General features: G+C 34.9%; 1 protein-coding gene across 3 annotated transcripts in view; it reads left to right on the plus strand.

The window, feature by feature from the left end:
- Positions 1-17,452, plus strand: part of TRHDE (thyrotropin releasing hormone degrading enzyme) — a 391,431-nt gene that overhangs the window by 337,479 nt on the left and 36,500 nt on the right. For all 3 annotated transcript variants that reach the window (XM_058308434.2, XM_058308435.2, XM_058308436.2), the window contains 3 exons: positions 7,478-7,625; positions 9,448-9,545; positions 9,924-10,031. In XM_058308434.2, the coding sequence (XP_058164417.1) occupies positions 7,478-7,625; positions 9,448-9,545; positions 9,924-10,031 (354 nt within the window). The remainder of the gene's footprint in view (positions 1-7,477; positions 7,626-9,447; positions 9,546-9,923; positions 10,032-17,452) is intronic.

The raw sequence follows: 17,452 nt of genomic DNA on the forward strand, positions 1-17,452 counted from the left end.
CTTTTTCACCAGGAGACCCCAGGAATCAAACCCGGTCCTCCCACATGATAGGCGGAGGCCTTATCACTTGAGAAACATCCATTTCCCTCATAATCATTTTGAAAGACCAGGTGGCATGTTTGAGTTTACTCTCCACAGCAACCAGTCACCTTTTAAGGTATAAATCCGATCTTGCCATCCTGCAGTGCAAAAACTTGCAGTGGTTTTCCATCACACTTAGAAAAACAACCTGAAGTCCTTATTATTTCAAGTCCTTTGTGATCTAGCCACCTTCAGCCTCTGCAATTTCTCTTCTACAAGTCACACCATTCCATGAAGGTCTTGCTATTCTTCCAAATCCCGAATTTGTTCCTGCCTCAGGACCTTTGAACTGCCTGTTTCCTCAGTCAGAATTCTCTGAGAGCAGGTATTTGCTTTATCAGTTCCATCACTTCATGCAGATGTCTTCCATGAGGACTTCCCTGACCACCTTATTTAAATAGTTCCTCCCATAATTCTCTTCCCTACCCTTGCTTATTTTCTCTTCAGAGAACCTAAGATTATATTATCTATTTACTTGTGTAGTTTAAGTCCAATGTGATATTTGCTATGGTAGGGACATTGTGTACAGTGGTAATAGAAGGGAGAAAGAAAGCATTTAACCTATTTGAGAGTGGTCTTTTGGAGGCAGCCTCATATGGTGAGACCAGTAAGAGCTTTCTTATCAGCCCTGCCTGAGCATTCCAGCTCTGCCACTTATTAGCCAGGTGAACTTGGTAAGGTGCTTATCTTTGTAAACATTAGCTTACAATATGGGCATAATAGTACTTACCTTGAAACTTCCTAAGTATAGTAAACTGAATCCAGCTTAGACCACCTTCACATACTACCGTAGCTGTCACAGAGTAAGTCCTCAATACATGATAGTTTTCAATTATTAAGTTCATAGTTTTCTAAAAACAATAGTTATCTTTGGCCGTAAAGCTAAGGTCTTTTTCCTTTTTACCCAAATAGGTGACAACTATTGACTCTGCCAATTAATGGTCAAATATTGATCCTGCTTCTTAACACTATTGAGTGTCCAGTGGACCCTAGTATTGAGATGCTGGCTGACTGATTTTCTGTGAAATTATGTGTGAAATAAGGACGCAAGTGCCTGTGGAGAGGAAAGGCTAGTAACTATGTTGGTAGTGGCACTACAGAAGTTGCAAAAAGTTATTTCCGATGTTTTATTTTTAGCTATTAAATGTTTACTGAAGAAGGGACCCTAGAGATCATGTAATTTACCCTTGTCAATTTACTGACTTGGGAACAGAGATTTCGAAAACCTCGATCAATTTATTTAAATGCTTGTTATAAAATAACACTACTGCTTCTAGGCAGACAATTTGCTAATCAGAGAAAAAAAGAACAGAGATATTCATATAATGCCTCTGCTCTCTCACTGATTATAAATCTATTTTATTTGGGTATAGATTAGCTTATTCAAGGCTACTGGCTAGACAGCATTGGCCCTCTTCTAACATTTTCTCTGCTGAGCAAAAATGCTATAGACATCACTTTGATAGAATGTTCCCATTCTCTGGTGTATATATATATAAAGCTTAGATAATGCTTAGTATTTTTTAACATTATGGTTATTTTTAGGTTTTAATATATTTGGCAAGTACTCTTCTTTTTATGAGCTATGACATTATTGCCATAATTTAGTTTAGTTTAAGGAACATTTATTGAGTGCCTATTTCATGCTAGGCTTGCATTATGCCATGGGGATAAAAAGATAACTAAAGCTGGCTTCATTTCCTTAATGACCTTAAGTCCAGTGTAAGAGAAAGATAACATTATGGTAACATTATAATTGATATCATAATAGATATTGTGAATATAGGCATTATTAAGGTATTATCTAAGTCTAGAAAAGTTATCTAAAATGTTCTCAGGAGATGCCTTCCTGGAGGAGGAGGAACGGTTATTCAACTCTTTTCTGTGCAACTTTTCACACTTCTAAATTATGGAAGTAAAAATAAGTCACTTCTTTTTATCACCTCTGTAGATAATGGTTCAGCAATGCCTGAACTGTATCCTTTTGTATTTAGGCACTGACCACATGGAATGTGGGTTGCAGGGCTACCTCCACCATTATCTCTCTTTCTATTCAATGGTATTCAGAGGAAGATTACTTGAGTTTCCAATCTCTGCCAGTGTATTGTCCCACAAAGAGTATACAGCAGACTTTTCATAATAAATATTAACAAATAGGACTTTGTAAGCTTTTTAATCAAACATTTTAGCCAATGCTTTAAAAACTCTGTGCCCTAAAGGACAGTGATAGTATCTTCTGCATGTATTGTGATCGATGTATTAGGCTTTTTATTGGTTTTCAATGAATACTCAATGAAGAGTGAATTATGATTTTCTGAAGAGTTTAAGAATTGTGCTTTTTTTAAAAAAAATTTTTTTTCTGGGTTCAAGTACCCAGGAACCAATGGCTTTTAAAGAAAACACAGTGAAAGTGGTTATTTGTTAATATGCCCCCTATCTCAGAAGATTCAAGAGTTAACACTCACAGGAATTCAGAATGAGTTTTAAAAAGCAGTTCTGGATCTCAGGTGAAAACAAAGCTGACTGAAATCAGAGCATTTCAACGTAAGTAAATATAGTCTCTGATTTGAATCTCCTTATAAAAATACCCTTATGTATGCCTAAAGATACATTTTTTTTGCAAGCTCCAATAAATTAGCAAAGAAGGAGAGAAGGTGTCTGTGGGGGGCAGATATATAGCTGCTTTTGGGCTATATTTTCTATTTCTTTTATGTTCCTTATTTGCCTCTCTTCTTCATTTTCTTTTCTTCCTAAATCATTTCTTATTCCTACTCCTATCCCAACTATAGAGAAGTTCAAAGATAGATATCATCTACAAACTGTTCCTAAAATATTAATAACACACACTTAATTATACATGGAATATTATTTGTTTGCTGATGTTTTTCCATTTTGTTAGCATCATTTTCTGGAGGTAATGCAAATTTAGGGAAACTGCATTTCAACATCAGGACCCTAAGTGTGCTCCCTACTGGGCTGATTACTTTGAACTAATGTAGTGTTCCATTCGCTGGATTCCACACACTTCCCCTATATGATTGCATTATCTGTAGTAGTAATCACAGATATCATTACCAGCCAATTACACAAACACATATTGAGGCTAGGTAACTTATTCACTAACATTATCTCTTATGATTCTTAATTTTGTAATGAAGCTGATCATCCCTTGTCCAATTAAGTGTAGCTACATATTTTTATCTAGTAGGCTTAAATGTAAGTATATTGAATTATGTACTAGGTAATTACTTACATATGTTTGTAAGTAACAAAGCAGAATGAGGGCAATTTGAGTGTAATCTGTTTCTTACTCTATTTGACGACTGCATTAGAGGAGGTTAACTGCTTGAAAAAAAAAAAGAGACCCAAACATATTTATGGATCAAGCACAAGGGAAAGGTGTTACCAACTCACATAACTGAATGGGTGTGAGAACTGGTACTCAGCCACACAGTTATACAGGGGTCCAGGCATCAGTACAAGTCTTCTAATGTCATGCTCGAAGAGTCATTCTGGGGAAAAGGAACTTAGAGGAGGAGAGATGTCGATGGGCTAACTCTGACAGTGGAACACCTTCATGTTCTATTGGCTAGTCTTAATGACATGACCATACCTAACTACAAGAGAGAGTGGGGATTATATGGGAAGAAGAGGAGAACATGAATTTTTTTGAGCAGTTAGTATTATCTGCCATAAGGACTTGTTCCATTTCTATATTTGTATATTTAGTGACTACATTTCTTTACTTGCCCTGTCACCATGAGAACTTTTATCAGTCTTTTTATGCTTTTATTTTCGCTACACTATGCCCGATGTCTTATAAAACCAAGATTGAAGCCCTGCCTCTTAGACTTTTTATATATTAAATAATTGAAGAATGGGAAATATTAAGTGACAAAGTATTTTTTTAAGTTTTTAAACAAATAAATTATGTCCATATTATTGTAATTTTTCAGCATATTAAATTTGATAGTACATGTATAGGTTAGAGTAAAAGGGTTTGGGGTTAAAAAGAATGTCTCCTAGCTCAACCCTCTTATTTCACAGATAAAGAAAGTAAGACCTGGAGAAATTATTTTACTTTTTTGCTTAATTCTATAGGGAAAATCAGTGACCAAGTCAGGCACAGGTCCTTTCCTGAATCTGGGTCCTTTCCATAACATTATTTTTCATCTTTTTTGATTTGCTGTCATATTGTCTGCAAACATAAGTCGTTAAATAATGCCTATCCATTTAGAGAGATGAAAAAAACACAATATATTATAATTGGCAGAAGGCTATTATGTCTAAATCTGTGGGAAAATAGACTCAAATTTTCCAACTTTTTCAACTTGTTTTGAAGATCCGTTATAGGTTAACTACTTACTATAAAGTTTTTGTAAATTATAATTACTTTTTCTTATTTCTTCAGCAAAAAAAATGGAGATGGCTTCTAGATAAATTTTTTAACTTCTAAAATTATATAGTCCATGGTATGTGTTAAGAGGAGTCAGGTTTATGGCCACCATGCTAATTATTATTTAGAATGAAAAGCTAGGGTATACTAATTACAAAATCTGATGTTGGAAGCTATCATTCTCTTAAGGAATAAAAAGTATTAAAGATATTATAAAAAATATATTCCTTTTGCAATGAGTGACAGACCCTTGAAAGCAAAATGTAACTGTATTATTGAAGCACTACACTAGCAAAAAGATAAAGTTGCTTACTTAATTGTTGATACCATAGGATAATCATGATATTTCCACAAGGTTGTATAAAATAGAAACTGCATGAGAAGAGTGGTACAAATCTTGATGTAGTATAAATTATACACACTTAAGGAAAATTTGAAATTATGTAGAAATTTGGGGTATTCGCAAAGTTCTTATTTATGACAGATATCTATGGTTCATCTTGTATGATGGGTGAACCCAAACTAGTAGAATGATAAGCTATTTTTTATTCAAAGAGAACTGAAGTCTAATATCCAGAATTGGTGTTAATGAATATTCATTAAAAACACAGCTATATATGGAAGTGGATGTGGCTCAACTGATAGAGCATCTGCCTACCTTCTGGGAGGTCCAGGGTTCAAACTCAGGACCTCCTGACCTGTGTGGTGAGCTGGCCCACGTGCAGTACTGCCATGCCCAAGGAGTGCCATGTCACGCAGGGGTGTCCCCATATAGGGGAGCCCCAGGTGCAAAGAGTGTGCCCCACATGGAGAGCCGCCCCTTGCAAAAAAAGTGCAGCCTGCCCAGGAGTGGTGGCACACACACGGAGAGCTGATGTGGCAAGATGATGCAACAAAAAGAGACACAGATTCCTGGAGCCACCTACAAGAATGCAAGCAGACACAGAACAGGCAGCGTATGGACACAGAGAGCAGACAATGGTGGGGGGGCAGGGGCACAAAGGGGAGAGAAAAAAAAAATTCTTTAAAAAAAGCAAAAAAGCCCACAGCTGTAGGGAGGTGGCTGTGGCTCAAACAGCTGGGCTCTTGTCTACCATACGTGAGGCCCTGGGTTTGTGTCCTGGAGCCTCCTTGTGAAGGAAGGCTCCCCTGTACACTGTGGAGATCCACTGGCCTGGGTGCAGTGGAGTGCCGCCCAGCCCGCAAGCGCTGTGGAGTGCTGCCTGGCCCAGCACTGTGGAGAGCTGACTCAGCAAGGTGATGCAACAAAAAGGGAGACAAGCAAAAACGCAGAAGGGTGCGCGCAGCAAATGGACACAGAGAGCAGACAGCAAGCAAGGCGCAAAGCGAGGAGGGGAATAAATAAAAAATAAATACAGACACAGAAGAATGCACAGCAAATGTACATAGAGAGCAGACAGCACACAAAAAGCTGCAAAGGGGGGGATGATAAAAAAAATATGGCTGTAAGTTAATATTTGTCTGCAGAGTACTGTTTGAATGTCACATCAAGTAAGGACTCAGTAAACTGGCAGCTTTATTTTAAGTGAAGATGCGAAAAGGCTTTGCTTCCTCTTTGCCCACCTGCCATGAAACACAAACAGATCCATCTAATTTGTGATGCTCTGTAAGAACAATCGTATAAAATACATGCTTTGACTGTTTTCATATTTTCTTGGTCCTTGTATTAAGTCTCCTTTCAATTGATTATCAATGTAAAAAATAACCTAGCAAAATCCATACTGTACCTACTTGCAGAAGAAACATTTAGGATAAGACCATCTTTTTTTAAGATTTTTATTTATTTCTCTCCCCTCCCCCCCCCCATTGTCTGCTTTCTGTGTCCATTCGCTGTGTGTTCTTCTGCATCCACTGGCATTATCCTGCAGAGCTGGGAAACTGTGTCTCCTTTTGTTGCATCATCTTGCTGTGTCAGCAAGCAAGTGTGTGCAGCGCCACTCCTGGGTGGGCTGTGCTTTTTTCACGTGGGGCAGCTCTCCTTGTGGGGCGCACTCTTGTGTATGGGGCACCCGTACACGGGGGTGCCTTGCATGGCAGGGCACTCCTTGCGCACATCAGCACCGCATGTGGGCCAGATCACCACACAGGTCAGGAGGCCCTGGGGATTGAACCCTGGACCCTCCATATGGTAGGTGGATGCTCTATCAGTTGAGCCACATCAGCTTCCCGAGACCATCTTTAAATATATTGTGGATTGACATTTATAACATTTTGACTTTACAAGGATTTTATATGTAATCTTTTGGAGAGTAGAGATATGCACTTACTTTTGACTGCTATTTTTGGCTGTGACCGCTTTAAATATGGACAACATACATTCAAATAATTTTGAGGAGCTACCAAATGCATTCTCTAAGGAATCTGATATTGGTTCTCAAAGTGACATGGGATCTTACTTGAAAGGAAAATAATGAAAGGGAAGAGTCTGTACTTTTACAGAAAGCGATGTTTTATTAAAACAGGCTTAAAAAATGTTTGTGTTATAATGTGAAATAAATACAGTCAAAGCTAAATTGCTGCTTTAATTTGATCATCCTTTTGAACAATCTGTATTAAATGTTATTAAACAGTACTACATGAAATGTAAAGGGAATACATTGAGAAATTGGAATTCCCTTTTAGTAACCAATTATTTTCAATTACTTGTGATCTCTGAAGAGTTTCTGTGAAAGAAAATATCTAGATTTGATTTTATTCAAATTCCACAATTCTTTCTTTTTTAAAAAATATGTATTCTGGTTTTTGTGGGCATGCGGATTTTTAACTTTCCAGCTCTGTATATATTAAGGGGGATTGTCATCCTAAGTAAGATTATATTTAAAAAGTGAGTACTTTTATTTTTATAGCACTGCATATGACTTATTTATACTGTGATAAATCTTGCTTTCTGCCTATTATTTGCATAAGTAAAAATCTTCATTTTTGCATCATCATGTATTTTTCTGCATATAATTAACATTGACTTTTTTGACTGTGCAGAGCTGGCTACTTGCCTCAGAATATCCCTCTGGAGATTATCAGATACCTTTCTGAAGAGAAGGATTTTCTTCCTTGGCACGCTGCCAGCCGAGCTCTTTATCCTCTAGATAAATTATTGGATCGCATGGAAAACTACAATGTCTTCAATGTAAAAAGATATATATTTTCTTCTTTCTTATTTTTACAAGACAAACTATTTTCTAATCTACTTTATGCAACTGATCCTGAATTTACTTCCTTCTTCCAGTTTATGTTATTGATTTTGTTCTAATTTTCTGTGTAACACTGATGACAGTTATTTGAAGAAGAAAATATAATACAAGCTGCCTTTTGTTCTGGCCTAAAAGTGTCAATTAAGCTTAAATGCTTCAGAATTTAAGAACAAATATACATGGCAAATCCTTAAAGTTCAAACTTACTTTCCAAGAGTTAAAGGGCTCTGTGTTCACAAAGGATTTAACCTGGGTTGCAGGATCCCAAAGATCTTAACAGAATATAGACAGTTTCAGTAAAGATTGTTAGTCATTATTTTTATCCAAAGGGCATAGTAAATTCAATTCACTTCCTTAATTAACAAGGATAAGATCAACATTGAGGCAAAAGCCCATTCATAATTGGGTCCAAGGGGATACAGGAGAGCAAACAACAGATAATCCAAATAGACATGAAGACATGACAAACATTCCAAAATGCTACCTGACCAGATTTCCTAAGCTTGAAGCCTGGTATACCAGAATTGCACTGCTGACACCACCTAATCTAATTTAACAATCATTTTGAAGAAGGTTAGGATTAAGTACTGCTAATGAGCTTTTGATTCCTAAATTTATCACCAGCAATGCTTTGCATGTGAAGACATATCACTGGACTGTTTGTTTCCCTTTAGTTACTTTAAGAGTCTGCTCTGTATCTTATAAAGTCACCCTATTTCATATGACATACTGGCTCTGCTAAAAAAAAAAAAAAAAAAACCTACACATTTGGAATTACTTGCAACTAGAATCTGTTTATTAGAACCATCTAATTGATGACCATGAGAATTGCTTCTTTCTTTCTTATCTTATGCCTACAAAAAACACCTCTGTTTTAATAAATTTTTGAAATGGGGAAAATACTAACTTGTTAGTTTTGTCCAACTTCTTAAAGGGACATGCAAAGAAATGTGTCATTTTAGTTATGGTATATTTTATATCTGCTAGAGAAAGACTTATAACACTTCTCTTTTCTCCCTAACAGAAAGACTCTGTAATATTAAACTTCTGTAAATGATAAATACATTTTGGTATATGTCTGTACTTTAGAAGAGTATATCATGTCAGACATCTTATTTTCAGTTAAAAATTGCTTTTACTGTAATTTCAGTGCTTTCAGTCCTTTGACAAAATTCAGGTGTCACATTAAAGTGAGAAAGAGTATATCTTGCATTGATCTTGATATTTAAATATATCATTAGCTGAATAGTTTGTTGACTTTGAAATACTGTATCATTATACTATAGAGTGTTCTGTGTATGTCAGGTTCAACAATGCTAGGCTGTTGGCTGGCACCATGTAATTTTGATTTAAATATGTTCTATTGACATAAAATGCATAAACATTAGATGCTTATTTTCATTAACTGACATAAATTTATATATAGTATGCATAGATGCTCTTATCAATATTTGTTTCTTTGTGTTGCTGCAAAAATGGTCATCTAAAATTTTTAACAGTGCAAATTACTTAGTCACTCATCCGGGGAGTAAAGACTACATTTCCATCATCCCAAAAATATTTTGTCCTTATTTCCTATATTTGATATACTAAGCTTAATAAAATGAGAATGGGGCATTACTGTGCCTGTAATTCTACTTATATTTGAAAATAGGTGCATTTAGGAAATGTTTTAATTTTATTATAGAATTTTAATTATCAGCATGGAGTGGTTTAAAACTGACATCATTTTTATTTGTCCTTATCCTCCCTGTTTAGGAATATATTTTAAAGCAAGTTGCAACAACATACATCAAGCTTGGATGGCCAAAAAATAATTTTAATGGATCTCTTGTTCAAGCATCCTACCAACATGAGTACTCTTTGGTTTTCTTATTCTCTCCTTTCCCCCCAGAGCTGTACAATAAAATGCTACTAGTACAATTGTGACTTTAGCAGCATGAGCAGAACAAAGGCATTTCCGTGCCATGCTTTATTTAAGACCTGCCTTCATTGGTGATGGTGAGATCTGAACCTGAGTCCCTCACGGTTGCATTGTTTCCACAGCAGACTTAGTACGTTTAACCTCTACCCTCCCACATTGCCTTTTACCAGCAGAATTGGATTTCAGGATCTAAAAGTAGTTTTGTGTTAATTATTGACTTATTTGCTGTTTATGTATTGTATTACCCTGACTTTCCTTTAGGATATTAACATTGTTTTTATTTTATTTTTTTCCCTTTGATGCTACCTAGAGAACTACGTAGAGAAGTTATAATGCTGGCATGCAGTTTTGGCAACAAGCACTGTCATCAACAGGCATCAACACTTATTTCAGATTGGATATCCAGCAACAGGAACAGGTAAACTGAACCAAATCCTGTATTCCTCTTAAATCTAACACTGCTTTCAGATTTTCAGTGAATTCATGCCATTTATCAACCGGTGAAAAATAAGACAAGGTAAACATCACTACAAAACTTTATTTCAGGTTCACATCTTACAAGACTACAGCAGGAAAGCAACAATACAGTTTTCTCTGGACTATTAAGTTTTAGGCTAACTTTTTAAATTGAGGGCTTTATTTTCCATACATAAGGTGTCAATTTATATCAAGTTTTGATAGCTCTGAAATTTCATGAGGAAATAAGTATAGATTTATGCCAAACTCTTTAAGTTCGTTATAAAGATTGTTCCATTTATTAGAAAACAATTGCCATCCTATGTCATAAACAAAGTAGCATATAAAAGTTAATATTAAAAATGAAAACTGAAAGGTTATGAAAAGAGCTCTTTACTCTTTCCATGACCCTTAGCAATGACCTTGAACTTGTATTTTATCTTGGAATTTCACAGTAGAGTGTTTTAATACATAATATTACATTTAAAATTATTTAAGAGCATTACTTTTGATAAAAAATGTTAAATGTCATTTTTAATGTTAATGAAGGGAATATTGAAAAAAAAAGTCAAAGATCACTGGTCTTCTTACTGAAGTTTTTTAAACCTACTTAAGGCATCTCTATATTTCCAAGGACCTTTATGTTCCATTTGTTTTTATACTTTGGGGAACTCATACCCACTCCTCTCCAGTTTCTAGTCACCATCTTTAACGAGCATCAGATGTGAAGGAATCGAGGCTGGGGAAAAATATACAGATGATGCTATTTACATGCCACAGTGGGTTTGTTCCTAATATGGGTCACGCAGGTAACACCTTTGGCAACAGATGAAGAGAGCAGTTCTAGGTGAACATAGAAAACCACACCCAGTGTAATCTTCTTAGGGAATAAACTAGTCTTTGTCTTGTTGCAAATTATTTAGATTTAAATTTAGTATCTAAATAGTTTCATATCAAAGCATAGCTATCCTATTTTAAAAACCTCTAAGGGACATCTTTCACTGCATTATTTAGTAATTTGACATAATATCTCACCTTCTGTGGCCTTTTTTTGTTTGCCCTTTAGTTAATTGTTCCTGGTCTTGTACTAAGCTTAGAAGGAAAATATTTTATCACTATCTTCTCTCAATTGATTCATCATATACTTAAAGGCAGTGATTAAATCCTTCTTCAGTCTTCTCTGTAACTAAAGAGTCCTTATTTTTTTACACTTTTACTAATGATTGTCCTTTTGGCTAAGTCTTCTGAAAACTATTATACTTGACCCGAAAAAATTACATGAAGATTTTTCTTATTTCTTACTACCTCTTTCAATTCTATCACATATAACTAGACTATAAAAACATAAACATTTATCCAAAATCAAAACACCCAAAATTTTATTATTGTAAATAGCCATATATACATAAGAGAAAAAATAAACTGGATAAATGGTGTGTGTGTGTGTGTGTATATATATATAGGCTATGGACACATGGCTTTTCTCAGAGATTATAATTGTTTTTTTAACCTTTAATGATTTTAACCATGTTAACATATATTCTTACCATTTTATTAAAATTGGGCTTGCACCAGTGCATTAGCATAGTTTCTCTAGGAAAGTATTGAAGCCTAAGGTCATTTCCTATATTTAAATTTAAAGATAGGTATTGGAAAAACAAATTAAAAAAATATAAAAAATGATTAAAGACAGTTTTGGAGAGGTGGTATTTTAAAATGCAATTCATTTATTTAACAAATTTTTATTGAGAAATTCTCAGTGTTAACTGTGTGAGTAGGAAAGCAAAGAGAAGAGATAGCGCTAAAATTAGTGAAAGGGCTCTATGAACAATCATACTACCAAGCAAGAGCTTAGCACAAGACAGGGTGTGAAAACAAAGAAGGGAGGGATTAATTCTTTGGAGGAATCGCATTCAGACCCTTGAAGGTGGAATGGGAATTTTCTGGATGGATAAGGCCAGACTAGAGTTAGGAATAGGTATGTGTGAATATGTGAGGTAGTTAGGTGGGGAGCCTAGACAAAGAAAGGGCACTTGGGTTGATATTTAGTCTAACAACTCTTGAGATTTTAACTTGTGAACTTAAACCATCATTGCTATAATTCCCTTATGAATGAAAATTCAAATATAAGGTGTCAGCTCATTTTGATTATGATAAGTTGTCAGTTATTCATGGTAAAATAATTGAAATTGGGCCAAACACTCTAAACTTCTTTTGCTATTTCCTTCATCATTTTAATATACTCCTGCTTTGATTTCTTTTGTAGCCGGGCCAGTAAACCTGCTAAGTAAAATAACTCTGTGCTCGCTAAGATTTGTTCAACCAATCATAGGATATGCCACAGCATAAACAAGTGACATTCTGTGGCAAGGGTACAGGCTACACACAGAGCTCCCTGTGCCAACAGAGATTTAAGCTGTAGCATTTGGATGATAGCTTCATAATGAAATAATAATATAATCCTGTAGTTGGTGCCCAGTTAAACTTTCTTAAAATGAATCAATGAATAAGAAGTTTCTTTTTAAACATGCCTGAAGAAACATGTTTCATTTAACAGAAACATTCAAAAGAATAACTTGTAAAAATCATCCAAAAACAAAAGAAACCAAAACATCTAGAGATAATACAATGGTATACTTAGGAAATATTTTTCTTTGGAAAAATAGATTTATGGTAATAATCTCAAGAAGAATGAATCATGGAAGTAGCAGGGATTGCAAATCTTTGGGGTGCTATACTATGTATGATGCAACATAATCTCAACACACTGGGAAGATGAGTAGAATCAGTGAAATAATGAAAATGAAATGGATGTGAAAGTTGGTGCAGGGAAGGATAATAGAAGCAAAAACTGTGTGAAGAATAACTAGAGAAGGTAGCAACAAAGAGAATAATTCAAGAATTACAGTGGATGATGAATGAGTTTACATTCTGATACTTATTAAAATATTCATATGCTACTGAGTGTTTAATTGTAATGATGATATCATGCATGAAAACTGGTTTGAACTCAAGGGACATCTTGATAAACCTAAAATCTTACAGAGAACAGGCTTGGCATTGAAAGAATTCAGGTCTTGTTAGGCTGAGATTTGGAGACTAAGTTCAGTAGAATATCACATTTCAGAAGAGAGATATGTTGCCAAGCATTAGGTGGAGATCAAAACAAATGGCAAAAAGGATCTTGAAATCAGAAGCTATAAGAAGAGCTTGTGAGATCTCAAAATTTCACTCTCAAAAAAAAAAAAAAGGCACAGAAAGCACGATAGCCTTTTTGTATATATAAAAATTATAATAAAAGAATAGTAATTGGTTCTTCTGCTAGTTGATACAATAAACAAGAAATAATAGGTCTAAGTTTCACTGAGTAAAATGTAGTGACTATGTTATTACTGCAGCTGAATTATTAATTAAAAATCCCTGTATTAAAACATTGTTGAGTTTGTCCAGTTAGTCATAAAGATATCACAGTAAGGCATTTTCTCTGAATAATGAATTTAATCTGAAATTAAATGTGTATTCTTAAGAACACAGACTCTTAATTTTGTGATAATGTATTATTTTAAAAATTATATTAAAAGGCACAGTTTAAAGTTTTAGGCCAATATAGGAATAAAGATTTAAAGTATTTAATTTAAAGCTTTACTCAATCTATAGTGATATCCATAAATTGATGATTATAATCTTCACTTTATTTAAGAAAATTACTCTGAAACAATACAGTACATTGTACATAGTAGGAATTCAAAAACTTTTATTGAATTGAAATAATTGGGAAAATTAAGGCCACTCTATGAGAAATGGTAAGTAGAAGAGCATTTTAGAGCTTTGTGGTATATTTGATAATAAGCTCCACTATTCATGGAATTAATTATAATGTTATTGATATTATTGACTTTAATGATGATAATCATAATAAAAACTACTTTATTGAGCATTTAGTACATTTCAGACACTAAGTTAAGTGCTTTGTGCATAATCTCATCATTTTTATTTTATAGAAGACACATCCAAAACTCACAATGGTTATATAACTTGCCAAATTAAAAGCTAATAGAGGCAGGAGCTTCCATGCGCAACCTGCCTGCCTGTATAACACCTGACCTAGTAGGAAATCTGAAAGCATTAGTCTTTTTTGGAGAGTCCCTCTACTTGTTTATATATATATTTAATTATTGAGATATATCACTCATACATAAATATACATAAACAATAATTGTATAGTAGTAGTTGTGAACTTACAAAACAGACAAACATAGCATCTTACAGGACTCTCATACCTCACCCTGCCATCAATACCTTGCATTGATGAGAAACATTTTTAGCTAATGTTTAAAGGGCATCCTCAGAATATTACTACTAACCAAAATATTCTTCCCCCAACCCACCCTATTATTCTTTTTATGCCATTTTTACATGAACATACATAAATAATAAGTGTGCAGTAAAAGTTGTGAACTTATAAAGCAAACATGCATAACATCATACAAGGGTCTCATACATCAGTCCTCCAATACCTTGTATTGTGAGACATTTACAAATTATGAAAAAATAATTGATAATTTGATAATTCAAAATCTTACTACTAACTGTAGTCCTTATCTTACATTTGGTGCATTTTCTCCCAAACCCACCCTATTATTATTTTTTAAATATAATTTTATTACAGAAGTTGTAAACCTACGGAACAATCAAGCACATATGCAGCATTCCGAAACAGCACCCCTCTATCAACACACCACACTGCAAGGGAACATTTATTACAGATTATAAGATAATCTGTAATAATTATTACCAGGTCCATAGTGTATATTTGGCACACTTTTTCCTTACACCTCCTTTATCAACATAGTACATCTTTGGCATAGATGCGTGAATATTACATTATTACTGTTAACCATAGTCCATAGGTCGCTCCAGTTGTATTTTTCCCATGCTTCTCCACATTCCCACCACTGATGTATATCTGCTTTAGCTCACGAAAGATACTCTTGCATCTGTACAATCAACCACAATTTTCATCCACTTCTGGGTTTACTGTGCTATTCAGTCCCCGGATTATTCTGCAACTTTCTGCCAATTGGTATTTACATCCCTAGACTACCCTTTTCAACCACATTCCCATTTATAAACCAGCTCTTACTCACTAACTTACTTTACAGTAAAGTTAATTAACACTTCTACATACATTAAACATCAGTAGACCATCCAGTCCTCCTCTTATCTACTTTAAGAATCCACCACTTACCATCAGGTCTTGAAGATATTTTCCTATACTTTCTACTAGAAGCTTTATGATTCTTGCTTTTATATTTAGGTTTTTGATCCATTTTGAGTTAATTTTTGGATAAGGTGTGAGATAATGGTCCTCTTTCCTTCTTTTGGCTATGGATATCCAGTTCTCTCAGCACAATTTGTTGAATGGACTGTGTTGCCTGAGGTGGATGGGTTTGAAGGGCTAGTCAAAAATCACTTGACCATAGATGTGAGGGTCTGTTTCTGAATCAATTTGCTTCCATTAGTCTATGTGTCTGTCTTTATGTCAGTGCCATGCTGTTTTTACCACGGTAGCTAGGTAATATGATTTAAAGTCCATAAATGAGAGTCCTCCATATTTTCTTTCCCTTTTTAAGATGCTTTGAGCTATTCAGGACCCCTTACCCTTCCAAATAAATTTGATAATCATGTTTTCCATTTATGTAAAAAAATGCTGGTGGAATTTTTATTGGGATTCATTGAATCTGTATAAGAATATGAGTAGAACTGACATCCTAATGATATTTAGTCTTCCAATCTGACAGAGTGGAATGTCTTCCAATTATTTAGGTCTTTTTAAATTTCTTTTAACAATGAGTTGTAGTTTCTGAATACAAGTGCTTTACATTGTTGGTTAAGTTTATTCCTGAATATTTGGGTTTTATCTGTCATATTATATTTCAGCACTCTTTTGATACTTTAGTTATTTTTATTTATTTATTTGGTATATTTTTCATGTCTAGACTCTCTTCCAGGCCTCTCTCTCCTGTCTTTTCTTTTCAGGCTTTAGCACACCCTTTAGTTTTTCCTGCAAAGCCAGTCTCTTGGTTAAAAATTATTTCAGTTTCTGTTTATCTGTGACTATTTTAAACTCATCCTCATTTTTGAAAGACAATCTTGCTGGATATAAGATTCTTGGCTGGAAATTTTTCTCTTTCAGTATTTTAAATATACCATACCACTGTCTTCTTGCCTCCATGGTTTCTGATGAGAAATTGGCATTTAATCTTATTGGGTATCCCTTATATTTTATGCATTGCTTTTCTCAGAATTCTCTCTTTGTCTCTGGCATTTGAAATTCTGATTAATACCTGTCTCGTAGTTTGTCTATTCCAGTTTATTTGGATGGGAGTACGTTGTGCTCCTTGGACATGGATATCTATGTCCTTCAATAGGGTTGGGAAATTTTCTATCATTATTTCTTCAAATATTCCTTCTTCCCCTTTTCCATTCTCTTCTCCTTCTGGGACACCCATGACACATATGTTTGTATGTCTCTTGCTGTTGTTTAGTTCCCTGAGACTCTGTTCAATTTTATCCATTCTTTACTTCATCTGCTCTTCTGTTTGTTCACTTTCAGGGGCCATTTCTTCAAGCTCACCAAATCTTTCTTCTGCCTCCTCAAATCTGCTATTATATGATTCCAGTGTATTTTAACTTTCTTTTATTGTTCTTTCATTCCTGTAAGATCTGCTATTTTTCTATGTATGCTTTCAAATTCTTCTTTGTCTTCCTCCAATGTCATCTTAATATTCTTAATATCTTTAGCCATCTTATTGAATTTATTAAGGAGATTTACTTAAACATCTATGATTACTTGTCTCAACTCCTTTATGTCATCTGGACGCTTATCTTTTTCCTTTAATTGGGCCATATCTTCCTGTTTCTTGGTGTTGATTGCAATTTTTTTTTGGTGTCTTGGCATTTGCCTTACCAGAGTATTTATTTGGGTACAGTTTCTCTCTTTAGTTTAGGGCTTTCTTGCCCTTTTTCCCTTGCTGTTTGTGTAACCAAGAATGTAGTTGATGCTGTAAGCTGTGGAGGCTCAAGCTTCCCACATTGCCCCAGGGACAAATGAAGCTTTTTCCAATTTTCTCCTTTGCCAGGGGTCAGGACAGAACCACAGCTGTGTGTAATAATCCAAGTGGTGCAGGCCTAGACTGTAATTGCCCAGAGAGACTGATGAAGCTTCATGTCCCTTTCTCTCCTACCTAGGGCAGGGATGGAGCTGCAGGTGTGGGCAGCAATCTATTCTGTGTAGGTCAAAATGACAGCAGTTGTTCTGGTAGACTTCCAACTACTCAGTCTGTGCTACCTGAATATACCTGCAGTTACCTGGAGAGGCTG

Source organism: Dasypus novemcinctus, chromosome 12 (assembly GCF_030445035.2).
Source record: "Dasypus novemcinctus isolate mDasNov1 chromosome 12, mDasNov1.1.hap2, whole genome shotgun sequence".
Taxonomy (NCBI): domain Eukaryota; kingdom Metazoa; phylum Chordata; class Mammalia; order Cingulata; family Dasypodidae; genus Dasypus; species Dasypus novemcinctus.